Genomic DNA, 15,862 nt, shown 5'->3' with positions numbered 1-15,862 from the left:
TATTTGTGGGTATGTTTCTTATGGTAGATTTACTTGAAGCAGATAATATACATATGTATAGATGAACTTCGGTGTTTGGCTTTGGAATATAAAAAAACTATGCAGCTATGTTTTGATTTATATTTAATTTTAAAGAGATGAAACAAGTTTCCTCACGCTTGTGAGAAAAATATATTCTTGTACAGCATAAGGTGTAATAATCATTGTCAGCAAAGTAGAGATTAGAATTGAATATGCTTGTTACCTTTTGTCATATGTTTATAATCAACATTTGATGATTACATAATGTAATTATCTGTACTTTACATGCAGTGCTACTCTTTTGGCATTCCTGGTTGAACTACTTAAAAGTTCAGTAGCCATGCAAGAACAGATGCTGGGTGGAAAAGGCTTTTTAGTCATTGGCTACTTACTTGAAAAGGTAAGTGGTGTGTGTTGATGGTTTTATTGTGTAGTATATACAGCTGAACAACTGACAATCCTGAATTATATTTTTTTCTATAGTTTCTCTTTTCATTAACTGTTCAGTGTTGTTAGCTAATTCACAAATGTTTACTTTTATATTTTGCATTTGGACTTAAGTATAGACATTGAACTAAATTGGATGCTAGAAATCTATATAATTAAGGGATTTTGAGTGAAGATAGAAACTAAAGAAAATTTTTTTCCTCTACCTTTAGTCAAAGTTACAAGTTTTTCCCCTTAACTCTTTTTTCTAGTTGTTTCTTTACTATCCTTACATTCAAACTAAGTTTCTTAGAAGCTTTATCAATTTAATTTTAAATGGATTTCTTGGTTTTGCTTTATTTTCCAATTATATAAGGTAAAAAAAATCTTTGTTTTGTAATAAGCAAAAATAGTTTGTGATTTGTCTCTGCTTTTAATATATCTGAATATTTAAGGTGGCTTTTCTGTAATCACTACATAATATAAACAATACAAGTTAGATGGGTTTAATATTTCCCATTTTGTGTCATTTATGTCTTGGTTTTCTTATGACCTTTGCTTTAGTCACAGTTGTACTATTCTGGTAATGAATGCTGGATTTCTATTATGGGCTCATAAGAGTTCAGTTGTATCATGCAGTTTCTTTTAAAAATTAACATGGGAAGTCATGAATAAAAGTGATGGCGTATTGACTTTTTCTTTTTTTTTTTTTTTTGCCTAAGGAAATACCTGCCACCCTCATTAGCTCTCTCAAACCTATTTTTATCATTTAACTCTTTAGCATTCAGTTGCTCTGAAAATGGAACTATTTGAGAAATAAAGAGGTGAGGCCTTGAATAAGAGGGATAAACTTATTTTTCCATTTGGAAATAAAATTGAGAAGACTTTTGGAAATAGTTTTTTCAACTCAGATTGTTCTACCTTTGAAATTCTTGTAACTTGTCTTTGTTTTAAAACAAATATTCTTTCTTGAAGGATTGATGATTGGTGAAGTAGTAGGTTATTAAGTAGATTGATCATTTGTAGCATTTCTTTAATGAAATAATTTTTTCAGAAACATTAAGATTTTCATTGAGGTGTTTGGTTTCATGGAAAACTATTTTTTACATCTAGATTATTAAGAATTTTTTAGAAGACTTATATTAAATTATATCTTATGCAAATTAGATATTATGAATGTAATGTGCCATTGCTATGTACAGACAAGATCACTACCAGGATCTATCCCTTGAATATATTTTTCATCCATCTGCTGTGAGGTTATCAAAATAATTCTAAAGTGAGCATTTTTTTTCTTACACATAACACTTAGCTTAAAATTAGAAATTCATTGGAGCACCTGGCTGGCTCAGTTGGTGAAGCATAATTCTTGATCTGGGGGTTCTGGGTTCAAACTTCATGCTGGGTATAGAGATTCCTTAAAAGTAGATCTTAAAAAAAATTTAAAAATTAGAAATTCAGTGAGAAAACTTTAAATCAAAATAAAAGACATATTCAGTTCTTCCTCCTTTTCAGAATTAATAACCTTAAAATTATATTGTCAGCTTAGGTAGAAAATATTATCTCATTATGGTTTTAATTTGCATTTTTTGAAATTTTGAAGAAGATATGACATATTTTCATATATATTTATTGCACATCCACTTTTTCTCACTGATGGAGTACTTATTCATGTCCTTTGCCAATTTCCCCAATTTCCCTCCAAGATCCCCACTCCTAGGCAACCTGTAATTTACCTCTTATTTCTATGATTTTGTGTATTCTAGATGTTCCATGTAAGTGGAATCGTACAGTGTTGGTCTTTTTGTATCCTGTTTATTTCACTTATTGTCATGTGTACAAGATTTCATCCATGTTGTAGCATATATCAGTACTTCATTTCTTTTTTGGCTGAATAATATTCCATTGTATGCATACAACACATTTATCTATCTATTCAGATGTCAATAGACTTTTGTGTTTTTTCCATCTTTTGGATGTTATGACTAATGCTGCTATGAACTTTCATGTACAAGTTTTTGTGTGGACATATGTTTTTATTTCTCTTACGTAGATACTTACCTATGAATTGATTTGATGGATACTATCATAATTCTGTGTGTAACCACTTGAGAAACTGCCAGCCTGTTTTCCAAAGTGGAAAATTTCATTTCATCCACAGTATGTGCGGTTTCCAGTTTTTCACATCCTTGCCAACATTTGTTAATTGTCTTTTTTATTCTAGCTATCCTAGTGAGTGTGAAATGGCATGTCATTTTTTATTTGCATTTCTGTGTTGTCTAATCATGTTGAGTATCTTTTCATGTGCTTATTGGCTATTCGTATGTTTTCCTTAGGGAAATGTCTATTTAGAACTTTGCCCATTAAAAAAAATATGGTATTTTCATTATTGAATTGTAGCAATTTTTTTTATTATTCTGTACACTAATCTTCATTAGATATGTGACTTGCAAAGATAGTCTTACATTCTGTAGATCACATTATGTTTTAATTTGCATTCCCCTGATGACAAATTAAATTGAGCATTTTTGTACACTTACTGTCTTTTAGTTATCCACTCTTATTAAATACCTGTTCGAAGTGTTTACCCTTTTTCATATGAATTGTCTATCATTTTTTTACTGATTTGTGGAAATTCTGTTTATATCCTGTATTTGAGACCTTTGTTGGAGATGCATTCTGAAATATCACTTCCTCTGTAGCCTGCTTTTTCACTCTCTTGATATTTTTGTTTTAATTTTTTTTAACGTTTATTTATTATTAAGAGACAGAGTATGAACAGGGAAGGGGCAGAGAAAGAGGGAGACACAGAATCGGAAGCAGGCTCCAGGCTCTGAGCTGTCAGCACAGAGCCCGAAGCGGGGCTTGAACTCAAAAACCGCAAGATCATGACCTGAGCCAAAGTCGGACGCTTAACCGACTCAGCCACCCAGGCGCCCCCTCTCTTGATATTTTTTGATGAATAAATGTCCTTAATTTTAATATAGGTCACTGTTTCATTTTCTTTTATGATTATCCCATTTTGGAAAGAATCTTCAAGATTGTTTTGGCTATTCAAGGGTATTTGCATTAACATCTATATCAGTTTGTTAATTTCCACCAGAAAAATGCTAGGATTTTCATTGTGTTTCATTGTGTTATATTAAACCTTCCAATTCATACATTTGGTGCATGCTTCTGTTTACTTAGGACTCTGGTAGAATTGTGGTAGAAAACATTGTCTTTTTGCTAAATTTATTCCTAGATTCTTGAGGTTTTTCAAATGTAAGTTTTTTTTTTATCACTGATATATAGAAATATAATTGGTGTTCATGTTGACCTTTTATTTTTAAAAAAAAATTTTTTTAACGTTTATTTATTTTTGAGACAGAGAGAGACAGAGCATGAACGGGGGAGGGTCAGAGAGAGGGAGACACAGAATCCGAAACAGGCTCCAGGCTCCGAGCTGTCAGCACAGAGCCTGACGTGGGGCTTGAACTCACGGACCGTGAGATCATGACCTGAGCCGAAGTCGGCCGCTCAACCGACTGAGCCACCCAGGCGCCCCCATGTTGACCTTTTATATACGTCTTGCTACTCTTCTAATTCTCGTAGTTTGTCAATTTTTCAGAAACATTTACTTGTAGAAAATTTTATATCTTCCTAATACTTACTCTTTTTGTGTTTTTCCCCTTGATATTGTACTAAGACTTACAGTATAGTGCCAAACAGAAGTTGTAATAGTGAGCATCCCTATCTTATTCCAGAGCTCATTTGCAAAGCTTTCAATAATTAGCCACTAAGTGTGGTATATGCTGTAGATTACTTTCAGTAGATTTTTATTTATTTTTTAAAGAATGTTTATTTATTTTGAGAGAAAGGGAAAGAACACATGCAAGTGAGAAAGGAGCAGAGTGAGAGGGAGAGAGAATCCCAAGTAGGTTCCACACTGACAGTTTGATCTCCTGAACCGTGAGATCATGACCTGAGCTGAAATTAAGAGTCGGATGCTTAACTGGCTAAGCCACCTGGGTACCCCTAGTCGATTTTTAAATCAAATTAAGAAACTGTCCACTACAAGTTTGCTGAGAAGTTTTCCTTATCATAAACAGGTGAATTTTACCAAATGTTTTTCTGCATTATTTGAGAAAATTAAGATGTTTCTTCAATTTTTTCTTAGTGAATTATATTAATTACTTTTCAAATGTTAAACCATCTTTATATTCCTGGAATCCTATTTAGTCTTAGATCCATTCCTATCCCAATCAGGCTTTTTTATTTATTTATTTATTTATTTATTTATTTATTTATCTATTTATTTATTTATACGTTTATTTATTTTTGAGACAGAGGGAGACAGAGCATGAACGGGGGAGGGTCAGAGAGAGGGAGACACAGAATCTGAAACAGGCTCCAGGCTCTGAGCTGTCAGCACAGAGCCTGACGCGGGGCTCAAACTCACAGACCACGAGATCATGACCTGAGCCTAAGTCGGCCACTTAACCAACTGAGCCACCCAGGCGCCCCCAGGCTTTTATCCTTCAAATGGCTCATGTCAGTGTCACCAGTAGTCTTCATATTGTTACATCTTAAGGTTTTCAGTTTTCATCTTATTTGGTCTGTTAACATTTCAGTTTAACATTCTTTCCTTGAAATGCTTTCTTCAATTGTATTTTGTAACAGCATCCTTTCTTTGTTTTCTTCCTACCTCCTTGGTCCCCTATTTTATTCTCTCCTACTCACGCCTCCTCTTTCTCAATTTTAAGGACTGATTTTCCTTTCACATCTTTCATCCTTCAGTTTTCTCTATTTTAGTTAATAGCATTGCCATTCACCCAGTAGTTCAGACCAAAAATGTTAATACTTTTTGACTCTATTCACACAATAAATCCATATTCTATCCAAATTATCTTGTCTTGGTATTAAAACATATCCAGAATGAATGACTTCTTCCTACTTACGATCCTAGTCCTTTCTGTATCACATTGATACCATCCTGTTTCAATCACCGTCGATCACCATTGGTTATCCACAGTCTATTTTTCTTGCAGTCAGACTAATCTTCCTAAAATATGCCATACTTTACTACTTCGTCCTTCTCAAAGTAAATTCACAATTCTCTTACCTTTGACATCATCTCATTATACCCCTTCATGCTTTCTCTGTTATAGACGCACTGGCCATGAAAAAGCCTTTTTGCCTTTCCCTTAAAAGCTAAAATGGCAAGCATGAATCCATGTCAAGACTTCTGCATTTTCTTTTCACGTTGCTTTCATCACTCATTTTGTAGATGTCCACATGTCTTGATTCTACACTTCTTTTATGATTTTACTTATGACATCTTATCAGAGAAGTCTTCACTCATCCCTTTAAATAGAATAGTAGCCCTTCCATAGTCATCACTATCTCTCTACTGATTTTTGAGAGCACAATTCGGACGTTTTTTACTTGTTTATTTTCTGCCTCTTTTCACTAGAATATAAGCATCAGCTGGATGAAAGCAGGGACTGTATCTTTTTTGTTCTCACCTTATTGTTGTGTCTTCAGGACCTAAAAGAGTGCCTGCCTCAATAAATAGTTGTTGGATTAAATTGAATAAATGAAAAGCACTTTCATACTTGTTTGAGTACCTAAAAGAATGTTTTTCACCTTTACAGATGAATATTCATACTGCTTTATTTTAAACATCAGTTCCTGGGTGAATAGTATAGATAATAAAGTTTACATTTTTATTTTTATTTAGTTACTTTTTTAAAGTTCCATTTTTATTTTATCATCAACTAATAACAAGCTAATAGTTAACTATCACTTAGCTTTATGTCCTTGTCTTAGAAGGTGTAACTTAGTGGGGCGCCTGGGTGGCTCAGTCAGGTAAACGTCCGACTTCGGCTCCTGTCATGATCTCATGGTTCGTGAGTTCAAGCCCTGCATCGGCCTTAAGTTCCCTTGTTAAGGGAAATCAGCAAGGTTTGAAGAGATGAGAGGATTGTTTACTATAACTCAAAGAGAAAGTTTTGTAGTTCTGGAAGAAATCATACACAACTGGAGTGTGGTCTTAAGTAAAAGAATGTGGTGTATTGGCCTGAAGGGGTGAAGCTAGTAGAATAAATACCCCAACTTCATTTTCCTCCTGGCCTCTAGTTTCCTGCTGGTGTCTCTAACTAGTCAAACCCAACAGGAAGCCAACAGGCATGGGAGCCTCTGGAGCATAAAATAGGATGGGGAAGGTTGGGGAATAGATCAGCACAGCCAGTAAAACCTATATCCAATATATCCATTAGGTTGGGCTTTAGGGTTTGGTTGTCTGAGGCTCCATTATGTCATTAAGGACCTAGGTTTTTTCTGTATGTCTGCTCTGCCAAGTCACTGATGATTTTATTTGATGATATAGCTGCTGTCCTTTGTGGTAAAAAGAAGGTTTCTGGGTAGACTTAGTGCTATAGGCCTTCACATCCAGATTGGGGGTAGGCAGAAGAGCTCCTTCTGCCAGATACTGAAGGACATCCGTCTCTCTAATTTGATAGTCAGCTTAGGTCTTGACCTACTTTGAATCATTTGTTGCCATGAAAATTTTGATGCTGGTTCTCTGAACTAATTGCTTTCTACCTGTCTCCCCCAAACAACAGCAACAACAACAACACATAAATGACTCATATTGGATTAAGCTATTTGGAGCTCAATCTTGGTGTCCTAAAAGGAGTGAGATGGATGTTGAGGATCAACTACTTTATGATGTACCTGTAGTAATTAAAATAATTTTCCACAATTTCCTTAATAATATAGTATATATTCTGTATGTGTAGAGTGGTTTCTGCAACAAAAATGAGCATTTCTGGGGCGTACAGGTGACTCAGTCAGTTAAGCGTTCGACTTTGGCTCAGGTCATGATCTCACAGATCCCATGTCGGGCTCTGTGCTGACAGCTCAGAGCCTGGAGCCTGCTTTGGATTCTGTGTTTCCCTCTCTCTCTGCCCCTTCCCCCACTCGTGCTAAGTCTCTCTGTCTCTCTCAAAAATGAATAAACATTAAAAAAAATTTTAAATGAACATTTCTGGTAATCCATTCCATGGTGGGCCGCTCTAAATGTGGGAAAGACCTCTTCTTACTGAATAGCAACTTCTCGCTTTAACATCTATTGCCTCTATTTGATTTAGTTACTTATGGAGTGAAATGTTATCATCTAACTTTTTCCCCTAGCTTCTCAAGTTCTATTTCCAATATCTTCTATCACAGTTCATATAGTTCATTTTATAAGTTATGTGTTCAGTCACCACACAAAAGTACTGTTACATAGTTTAAATTTTAGAGCATACAGTTTACAGATTTATAACTATAAATTATCCAAGTATAACTCTCTTTTTAAACAGCTTTACTTGAGAAAATGACAGCAAATATCAAAATAAAGAATATTTCAAAGCAATCATTCAAACGAAACTCATTAAAGCAGAGTTGGATATCTTCTTTTCTCCTAATCTGTGTTTTGTCTTTTCTTATTCTCTTCTGCTGAGGAATTATGGCAGGCACCAGACACAAAAAAAAGATGAATAACATAGTATTCTCTTTTATAACAGGAAAGAAAGACATGTGAATAATTAATAGTAATGCAAGGCAGGAGGAATAAGTACTACTTATGGTAAAGGTAACATGCTACTGAAGGAACTTTCATTTTCTGCCTGGTGGGATTTTGAGTAGGCCAATAAAAAACAAAACAAAACAAAACACAGTTTTAGGAAGATATTTCCTAAAGATAAATGTTAGAATAAAAATTACTACCCAAGAGCTTAATTGCTATGAAAAAACTGATACTTTTTTTTTTTTAGTAATGTGGAAGGAATGCCTCATGTGATGCTTCTAGGGTATCTTTTTGTAACACAGAGCAAGTTGAAAACTTGTTTCCAAATTATGAATTACTTCCTCAAATGAATACGTGCATAATGGCCAGTCTGATTTTATATTGCCTTATTGTTCTTTGCAAACACATGACAGTTTTATAGAATAAAATCTGATCTCTGAAAATGTTTATCTAGGAACAGGATCTGACTGTTCTATTTCAGAATTTTAAGTGTAAAAATAGGATTTATCAGATAATGTTCTTGAAATCATCATTACTGAATAAAATTATAGTCTATAAGATAAGCTATCTGAAATTATAGCTAGTGAGGGGGCTGGCTAAAGCTTTATATAACCATTGATCTCTTGTTTTAATTTTTTTCCCTACCCATGAATAAAGTGGTTAAAAATTTTAAAAACATTGCATTCTTCTCATTAAAGTTCCTTTAAAATGACTGCCCAAACTTTGATTTTTCTTTTTCCTTAAAGACTTATTTGTTTGTGTCTTCCACTTCCCACTCTTTAACAATTCAGCTACTTGTTACGATCATTTTTCCATCTTTTTAAAAAAATTTCAAGTAAAGTTTTTCTCCCAGCCTTTGTTAGGACCATTGCTTATCTACTCACCACTGGTGTTTTGTCAAACACCTAGTAATAAAAGCCTAGTAATAAAAAATAATTGCTATCCATATTATACTTCAAACTAATTGGTACCTACTCAGTAACACCTTTTCATAATCACCCTTCCACAAATTTCCTGTCCACTCTGTTTTTTCATGTACTTACTAACATCTGACTTGTTACATATTTTACCTTTTTATGTTGTTGTACGTCCCAGGCTTCTCCTTTCTTAGACTTTGAGTTCTGTGAAGGCAAGGCTTTTTCAGGGCTTTTTGTTAACTGTTCTTTCCACGGTGCCACAGAGAGTCCCTGGCAAGTAGTAAGTCCTCAACATGCACATTTTCTGTATGACTAAGTGAAGAGTATTGAATCTACCTTTAAGTAAAGGAAACAGATGCAAGGGGTTTACAAGTTGAGGGAGCATGGTAGAGAAGGCACATGAAGGAAACTGGTGTTGTATAGGCAAAACTTATTTTCCAAAGAAATAATTTATTTGGCCCAATGAAAAGTTTTCTAGTTTTGAATTTTATTTTATTTATTTTACTTTTATTCCTTTAGGTACCTTCATCAGTTCTCACTATTTATTGTCTCCTACCCTAATTCATACATTGTTGTTAACTATTTGAATATTATACTCATATGAGTTTGTGACCCCTTATGAAATGCATGGCATGCTTATGTCAAATTTATTGAATTGCCTTTGTTATGAGCATGATGAGTGTAGGTATACCATATGGGAAGTAAAATTGGTAAGACAGTTTAGTCCTTTTTAGACCTTAATTATCCTATACTATTATTTGGACTTTAATCCCTGGTAATGGAGATAAAGATGTGATGTGACCTGTGCTTCAGGGTTTAGTGGTAGGTGATTCTTTATCCTAGGGAGGATCAAAAAAGATCACCAGATGAGGAAGGAAACATTTGTGTAGTAATACATATTTTTCACATTTGAATTTGAAATATCAGCTTTTAAAGAACAGCATTTACTCTATAATATTTTCATCTGAAATTATACTCCAAAGCAGCATTGTCCAGTCAAAATATAATGCAAGCCTTGTATGTTATGTAAAAATTTCTCATAGGGGTGCCTGAGTGGCTGAGTCATTTAAGTATTGGACTTCAGCTCAGTTTGTGATCTCGTGGTTCATGGTTTTAGCCCCATGTCAGGCTCTGTACGGACAGCTCAAAGCCTGGAGCCTGCTTCACATCCTGTCTCTTTCTTTGCCCCTCCCCAAATCACGCTCTGTGTGTGTCTCTCTTTCTCTCAAAATAAATGAATAAACATTAAAAAAATTTTTTTAAATAAAGTAAAAAATAAAAATGTCTCATAACATAATATGTGAAATTAATACAATAATGTATTTTATTTAACCTTATATATCCAAAAATATTATCACTTCAGCATATACTCAATTAAAAAAGGATAATAGATACTTTGTATTGTATTTTATTCTAAACCTTCAAAATCCAGTGTATACTTCCTTACAACACTATCACCTGGGACTAGCCACATTTCAAGGGCTCAGTAGCCACAAATAGCTACTGACTGCTATATTGACCAATGCAGCTTTAAGGTTTGGTGTAAATTATGGAAGGTCTGTCATTTCTCTAAATGGCATTGATAGTAGGTTATGTATTGGTGATGGCAGTTGAAAATCTTGATGGAGTGTTTAGAATAGAGGTATTGTTACATGAAGCTGTGGAAGTATAAAATATCGTCTAGGGAGAGTGGTTTTATAGGAGCGAGAAGATAAGTTTCAGCAGTCCCCATCTTTTTTTAAATTTTTATTTATTATTTTTTAATATGAAATTTATTGTCAAATTGGTTTCCATATAACACCCAGTGCTCATCCCAACAGGTGCCCTCCTCAATGCCCATCACACAGTTTCCCCTCCCACCCACCCCTCATCCCATCTTTTTTTTAAATAAACATTTTGTAAGCTAATTTTAAAAATTTATTTATGTATTTGAGAGAGACAGACAGCATGAGTTGGGGAGGGGCAGAGAGACAGGGAGAGGAGAGAATCCCAAGCAACCTCAGTGCTGACAGTGTGGAACCCTGTGTGGGCCTGGAACTCACAAACCGTGAGATCATGACCTGAGCCTAAACAAAGAGTCCAACACAACCTACTAAGCCATTCAGGTGCCCCATCAGTTCCCATCTTTTAAGCAGAAGGCACTGGGGAGTAATCTGAGGGTCATGAAAGCCAAAGGGGGCAGTATTTCCAGGAAAGTGAGATTTGCCTTTTTAAATGTGTTGTATTTGTCCATGTGCAACTCATTTGTGATTTTATGAAGAAAGGCTTTAGTGGAATGGTGGGGTCAATTTGTTTTCCAGTTGGTTTGGATCTCATGATAGTTCTCTCTCCCAATATTTGTGTGTGCGTGCGTGCGTGTGTGTGATCATGGTATTAATTGTATTCCATTTTAATTTTCTTTGAGATCTCTTCTTTAGTCAACTCACACAAAAATGGGTTGAGACCATTTTTATTCATAACTTACTTTATTTCTTTAGCTTGGGTTGAGAGTGGCATTTAACCTGAGTTATTTATCTGCAGGTGTTCTGGAAAGGGATTCAGATAACAAACTGTCATTTAAGAGAATTGTCTTAAAATGTTGTGTTTCTGAATATAATTAGATTTTGAATGCTGAAGGAAATATACAGTTTTATATTATACTTAACGTATTAGGGGTGGATATGGAAAATGCATATGTACTTATTGCAAGTCAGCAGTTTTAAAATGTGATGTTCTGGGTATTTTTAGCTTGAAAATCTTTTCCTTTTCTTCAGTCATCAAGAGTCCATATAACTAGAGCTGTCCTGGAGCAATTTTTGTCCTTTGCAAAGTACCTTGATGGCTTATCTCACGGAGCACCTTTGCTAAAGCAGCTTTGTGATCACATTTTATTCAACCCAGCCATCTGGATACATACACCTGCAAAGGTATACGTTTTGTTCTCATTCATTCCATTTCAGTGTAATATCATAAATTATAGTTATGGACCTAAACTATCCAGTGGAAAACATTTGTTTGGATTTTTCAACCTGTTTTATAGTCAACCTGAAGCAGTTGAATTCCACAGAATCAGCAATCAAAATATGAAATATGTAAATATTAAACTAAATGAAACTGTAGTTTAAATTAAACTGGATCTAATAACTGCATTCTGAAGTTAGTGGTTGTGATTCATATCTTTCCAAGAAAGAATTTGCTACACTGATTATTAAGACTAAGAAAACAGAAAGTAACAGGGGCAACTAATTATGCCATGATAAGTACAATCACAGTCACTGGAAAATTGCTTTTATTGTAAATACAGAGTTTATATCATGATTGTAAACATTATTTATTTAAAAATAAAGATATACATTGTTTTTTAGATATAAAGATAAAATTTTTATTTTTTTAACCTAAATTTAGCCAGATTTAGCCCTGTTATAGTCTACTGGAAGTCAATAATAACGGACATTTTTCATGAATGTGAGCTTCCTTTTACAGTTTTCAAGTTTCCCATACAACTTTGGTTACATAATATAAGTTCTGACCTTTGTTGTTTAGCATGTTAATTGTGGTGCTAAATTCAAACTTGATGTTTGTTCACTTTTTAAACAAGATGTTTGGCTTGTCCTCTCTCTGCTTACATGCTTAGATTCTAATACTGTGGGAGTGGCTTAAGAAAATTTGAAACTACCTGAACTTTTAGGATATAGGACTATGTATATTTTTTCCAAGTATGATATAGCTGATAGATATTAGTTCTGTTTCTTTCAGCTGCTGAAATATACTTTGATTAAAGGCTTTAGTCTAGTTAACTTCTTAAATAATTTGGTCTTCCTATCAGATACTTTTGATAGATTATTAAGTCATTTAAAATTATTTCATTGGTAATACCCACTAGATTACTTTTATTAAAATAAGTTTTATTAGAATGTGTTGGCTGCAGATTTTTTCAATATAAATAATATTTAATTAAAAGTTATTTTTAACCTCATAATAAATGGTTCTTTCTTGGCCTTTACTAATTTGCATTTAAATTAAAATGTATATTTATAATAAACACTTGAGGCATTTTAAATTTATTTTAATGCTTTGCTAATATTCTGTATTAGGTTCAGCTCTCCCTATACACTTACTTGTCTGCTGAATTTATTGGAACTGCTACCATTTATACCACCATACGCAGAGTAGGAACAGTATTACAGCTAATGCACACATTAAAATATTACTACTGGGTCATTAATCCTGCTGACAGTAGTGGCATTACACCTAAAGGATTAGGTAAGTACAACACTACCACTGTATTCATGGTACTATTACTGTTCTGTATGCTGAGTACTGTTATAGGGAACAGATGTGCATGGTTATGAAAATATCCTGAACTATTGTCTTTCTTAGATAGTAGCCCTATGTGTTGAGAGCTTTTTGTGATAGAGAAGTTTATGGATTTTTAATATTAAATTATTTTTAGAATAAAGGCAGGTAAAAAATAATATTCTGCCTTTTAGCCAGTGTACTTGTTGATACTTGGGAAGATATAGGCATAGTATTAAAAACAGATGAAACTGATCATGGCCACTGTGTTCGAATATAGTTGTTTTGGTGCTTTGAGATTGTTGCCTTTTTTTTTATATTTTACCCCAGACTTTACCCTTTATTCTAAGTATGGTAGAAATTAATTATATTCTTCATTGTGTTATTGCTAATTTTCCTAATTATATAAAAATACATACTCAGCATAGAAAATAAAATGATATAGAAGAAATATATTATTTATACCCAAATCCCAGGAATAGTAACTGTTACATGTTTGGTGTGTGTGCTTCCACTAAATTTCATTGAATTAAATGTATGAAATACTTAAACTCTCTTAACAAAATTGAGATTTTCTTGATTTTTTTTTCTTATGGTTTTTTTTTTTTTTTTGGCTCTACATAGCAATCCAAAAGAATGTGCCATTTACATGTTTCTAAAATTTTTATTTTATTTTATTTTATTTTATTTTATTTTATTTTATTTTATTTTATTTTATTTTTTTAACGTTTATTCATTTTTGAGAGACAGAGAGAGACGGAGAATGAATGGGGAAGGGGCAGTGAGAAAAGGAGACACGGAATCCGAAGCAGGCTCCAGGCCCTGAGCTGTCAGCATAGAGCCTGACATGGGGCTTGAACTCAGGATCCGTGAGATCATGACCTGAGCCGAAGTCGGATGCTCAACTGACCGAGCCACCCAGGCGCCCCTAAAATTTTGATTTTATAAATAATGCAGTGTTTACACCTGTGTATATAATAATTAACTTCTGTCTTTGATTTATGTAGGATTATTGAGAGTAGTTACTGTGTAATATGTTAGAGTGCTTTTCTCAGCATACTCACAAAGACATTGAAAATTTTTGTTTTATAAAAATCTTTTTGGGCGCCTCGGTGGCTCAGTCTGTTGAGCGTCTGACTTCGGCTCAGCTCATGATCTCACAGTTTGTGATTTTGAGCCCCACATGGGGCTCTGTGCTGACAGCTCAGAACCTGGAACCAGCTTCAGATTCTGTGACTCCCTCTCTTTCTGACCCTCCCCGGCTCACACTGTCTCTCTCTCTCTCAAAAATAAATAAACATTAAAAAAAATTTTTTTTTAATTCTCAGTAAGGGAAAATAACGTAGAAGTATTCTAATATTCATTTATTAGCTTATTTTGTGTCTTTTAATGATAGGGCTTTAAAAGTTATATTATACAGTCTGATATATTATTCTGTCATTTATGACTTTTTTATTGCTTTTAATCTTGATAATGCCTAAAATTTACTAGATGTTCACCATGAGTTTGAATCTCTGCTAAGCATTCCATCTGTTAATTTTGTTCAATTGTTTATATGTAATGTAATTATATATACATGTTTACACATACACATAGGAGTATACATATAGCTTGTAGTCGGTATCACTATTATTTTGTACGTCAGGAAGGTGAAAGTTGGTACAAAGTGATAGAACTAAAATTTGAATCATGTGTATGTGACTGAGAGCCCTTGTTCTCTAACACTATAGCATGGTAGAGTTTTCTCTACTCCAGGCACATCATATATTCACACATACTAATTTCTGCTTCAGAAAACTAATTTATAATTTACAGAAAAGTTGTAAGAATCTTATAAAGAATTACTAAAACTCCACCATGTTTCCCAGTATTTTAATATTTTACCACATAGACTTTATCATTCTCCATTTTATGTAAATATAATCAGACATACATATATGTGTATGTATTTTTTTCTAAATCGAGAATAAATTGTAGATGTGATACCTTATTACCTTAAATATTTTCCTGTTAATTTCCTAAAAGACACTCTCTTAGATAACCAAAGGCAACCATTTAAATCCTGGGAATTTAACATTAATACAATGGTATCATCTAATCCAAAGATAGCATTTAAATTTCACCAATTATTCCAATAATACCCTTTTTAGAAAAAAATCTCTTTTTTTTCCTCTTAATCCAATTCGAGAATCATATATTGCATTTAAGTTACCTTGTCACTTGAATATTCTTCAATATAGAATAGTTATTTTTAGCATTTTTGTCCTCCATGACCTTCACATTTTTGAAGAATAGAAGCAAATTACTTTGTAGAATGTCCCTTAATTTGGATTTGTTTGATATTTGCCCATGATGATTCAGGTTTTTCATTTTTGGATGCAGTCACGCACAAGTCATACCAATTCTGTCACATTGTATCACGTCAAGAAGCGCGTGGCGTTCAGTTGTCGTATTACTGGAGATGTTAATTTTGATCATTTGATTAATGTGGTGTCTGCCAGAATTCTTCATTATAAAATTACTACTTTCTCTTTTGGGATAATAAGTATTTGGTGGAGAAATACATTGAGACTATGTAAATATCCTGTTCTTCAACAAACCTTCACTTACTGGTTTTAGTTCATCAGTGACTCTTGTCATAATTGATCTTTATTGTGATTGCTGCTAAATG

The 15,862-nt window shown here is 33.6% G+C and overlaps 1 protein-coding gene across 9 annotated transcripts in view; it reads left to right on the top strand.

Annotated features, from left to right (window-relative positions):
- Window positions 1-15,862, top strand: part of NBEA (neurobeachin) — a 678,493-nt gene that overhangs the window by 153,874 nt on the left and 508,757 nt on the right. For all 9 annotated transcript variants that reach the window (XM_053900309.1, XM_053900303.1, XM_053900292.1 and 6 more), the window contains 3 exons: window positions 313-421; window positions 11,670-11,822; window positions 12,990-13,158. In XM_053900309.1, coding sequence (XP_053756284.1) covers window positions 313-421; window positions 11,670-11,822; window positions 12,990-13,158 — 431 coding nt within the window. The remainder of the gene's footprint in view (window positions 1-312; window positions 422-11,669; window positions 11,823-12,989; window positions 13,159-15,862) is intronic.

The sequence above is a fragment of the Panthera pardus genome, unplaced genomic scaffold, assembly GCF_024362965.1.
Source record: "Panthera pardus isolate Hobbes unplaced genomic scaffold, ASM2436296v1 HiC_scaffold_1, whole genome shotgun sequence".
NCBI classification, from domain to species: domain Eukaryota; kingdom Metazoa; phylum Chordata; class Mammalia; order Carnivora; family Felidae; genus Panthera; species Panthera pardus.
This window is presented reverse-complemented; position numbering and strand designations above follow the sequence as displayed.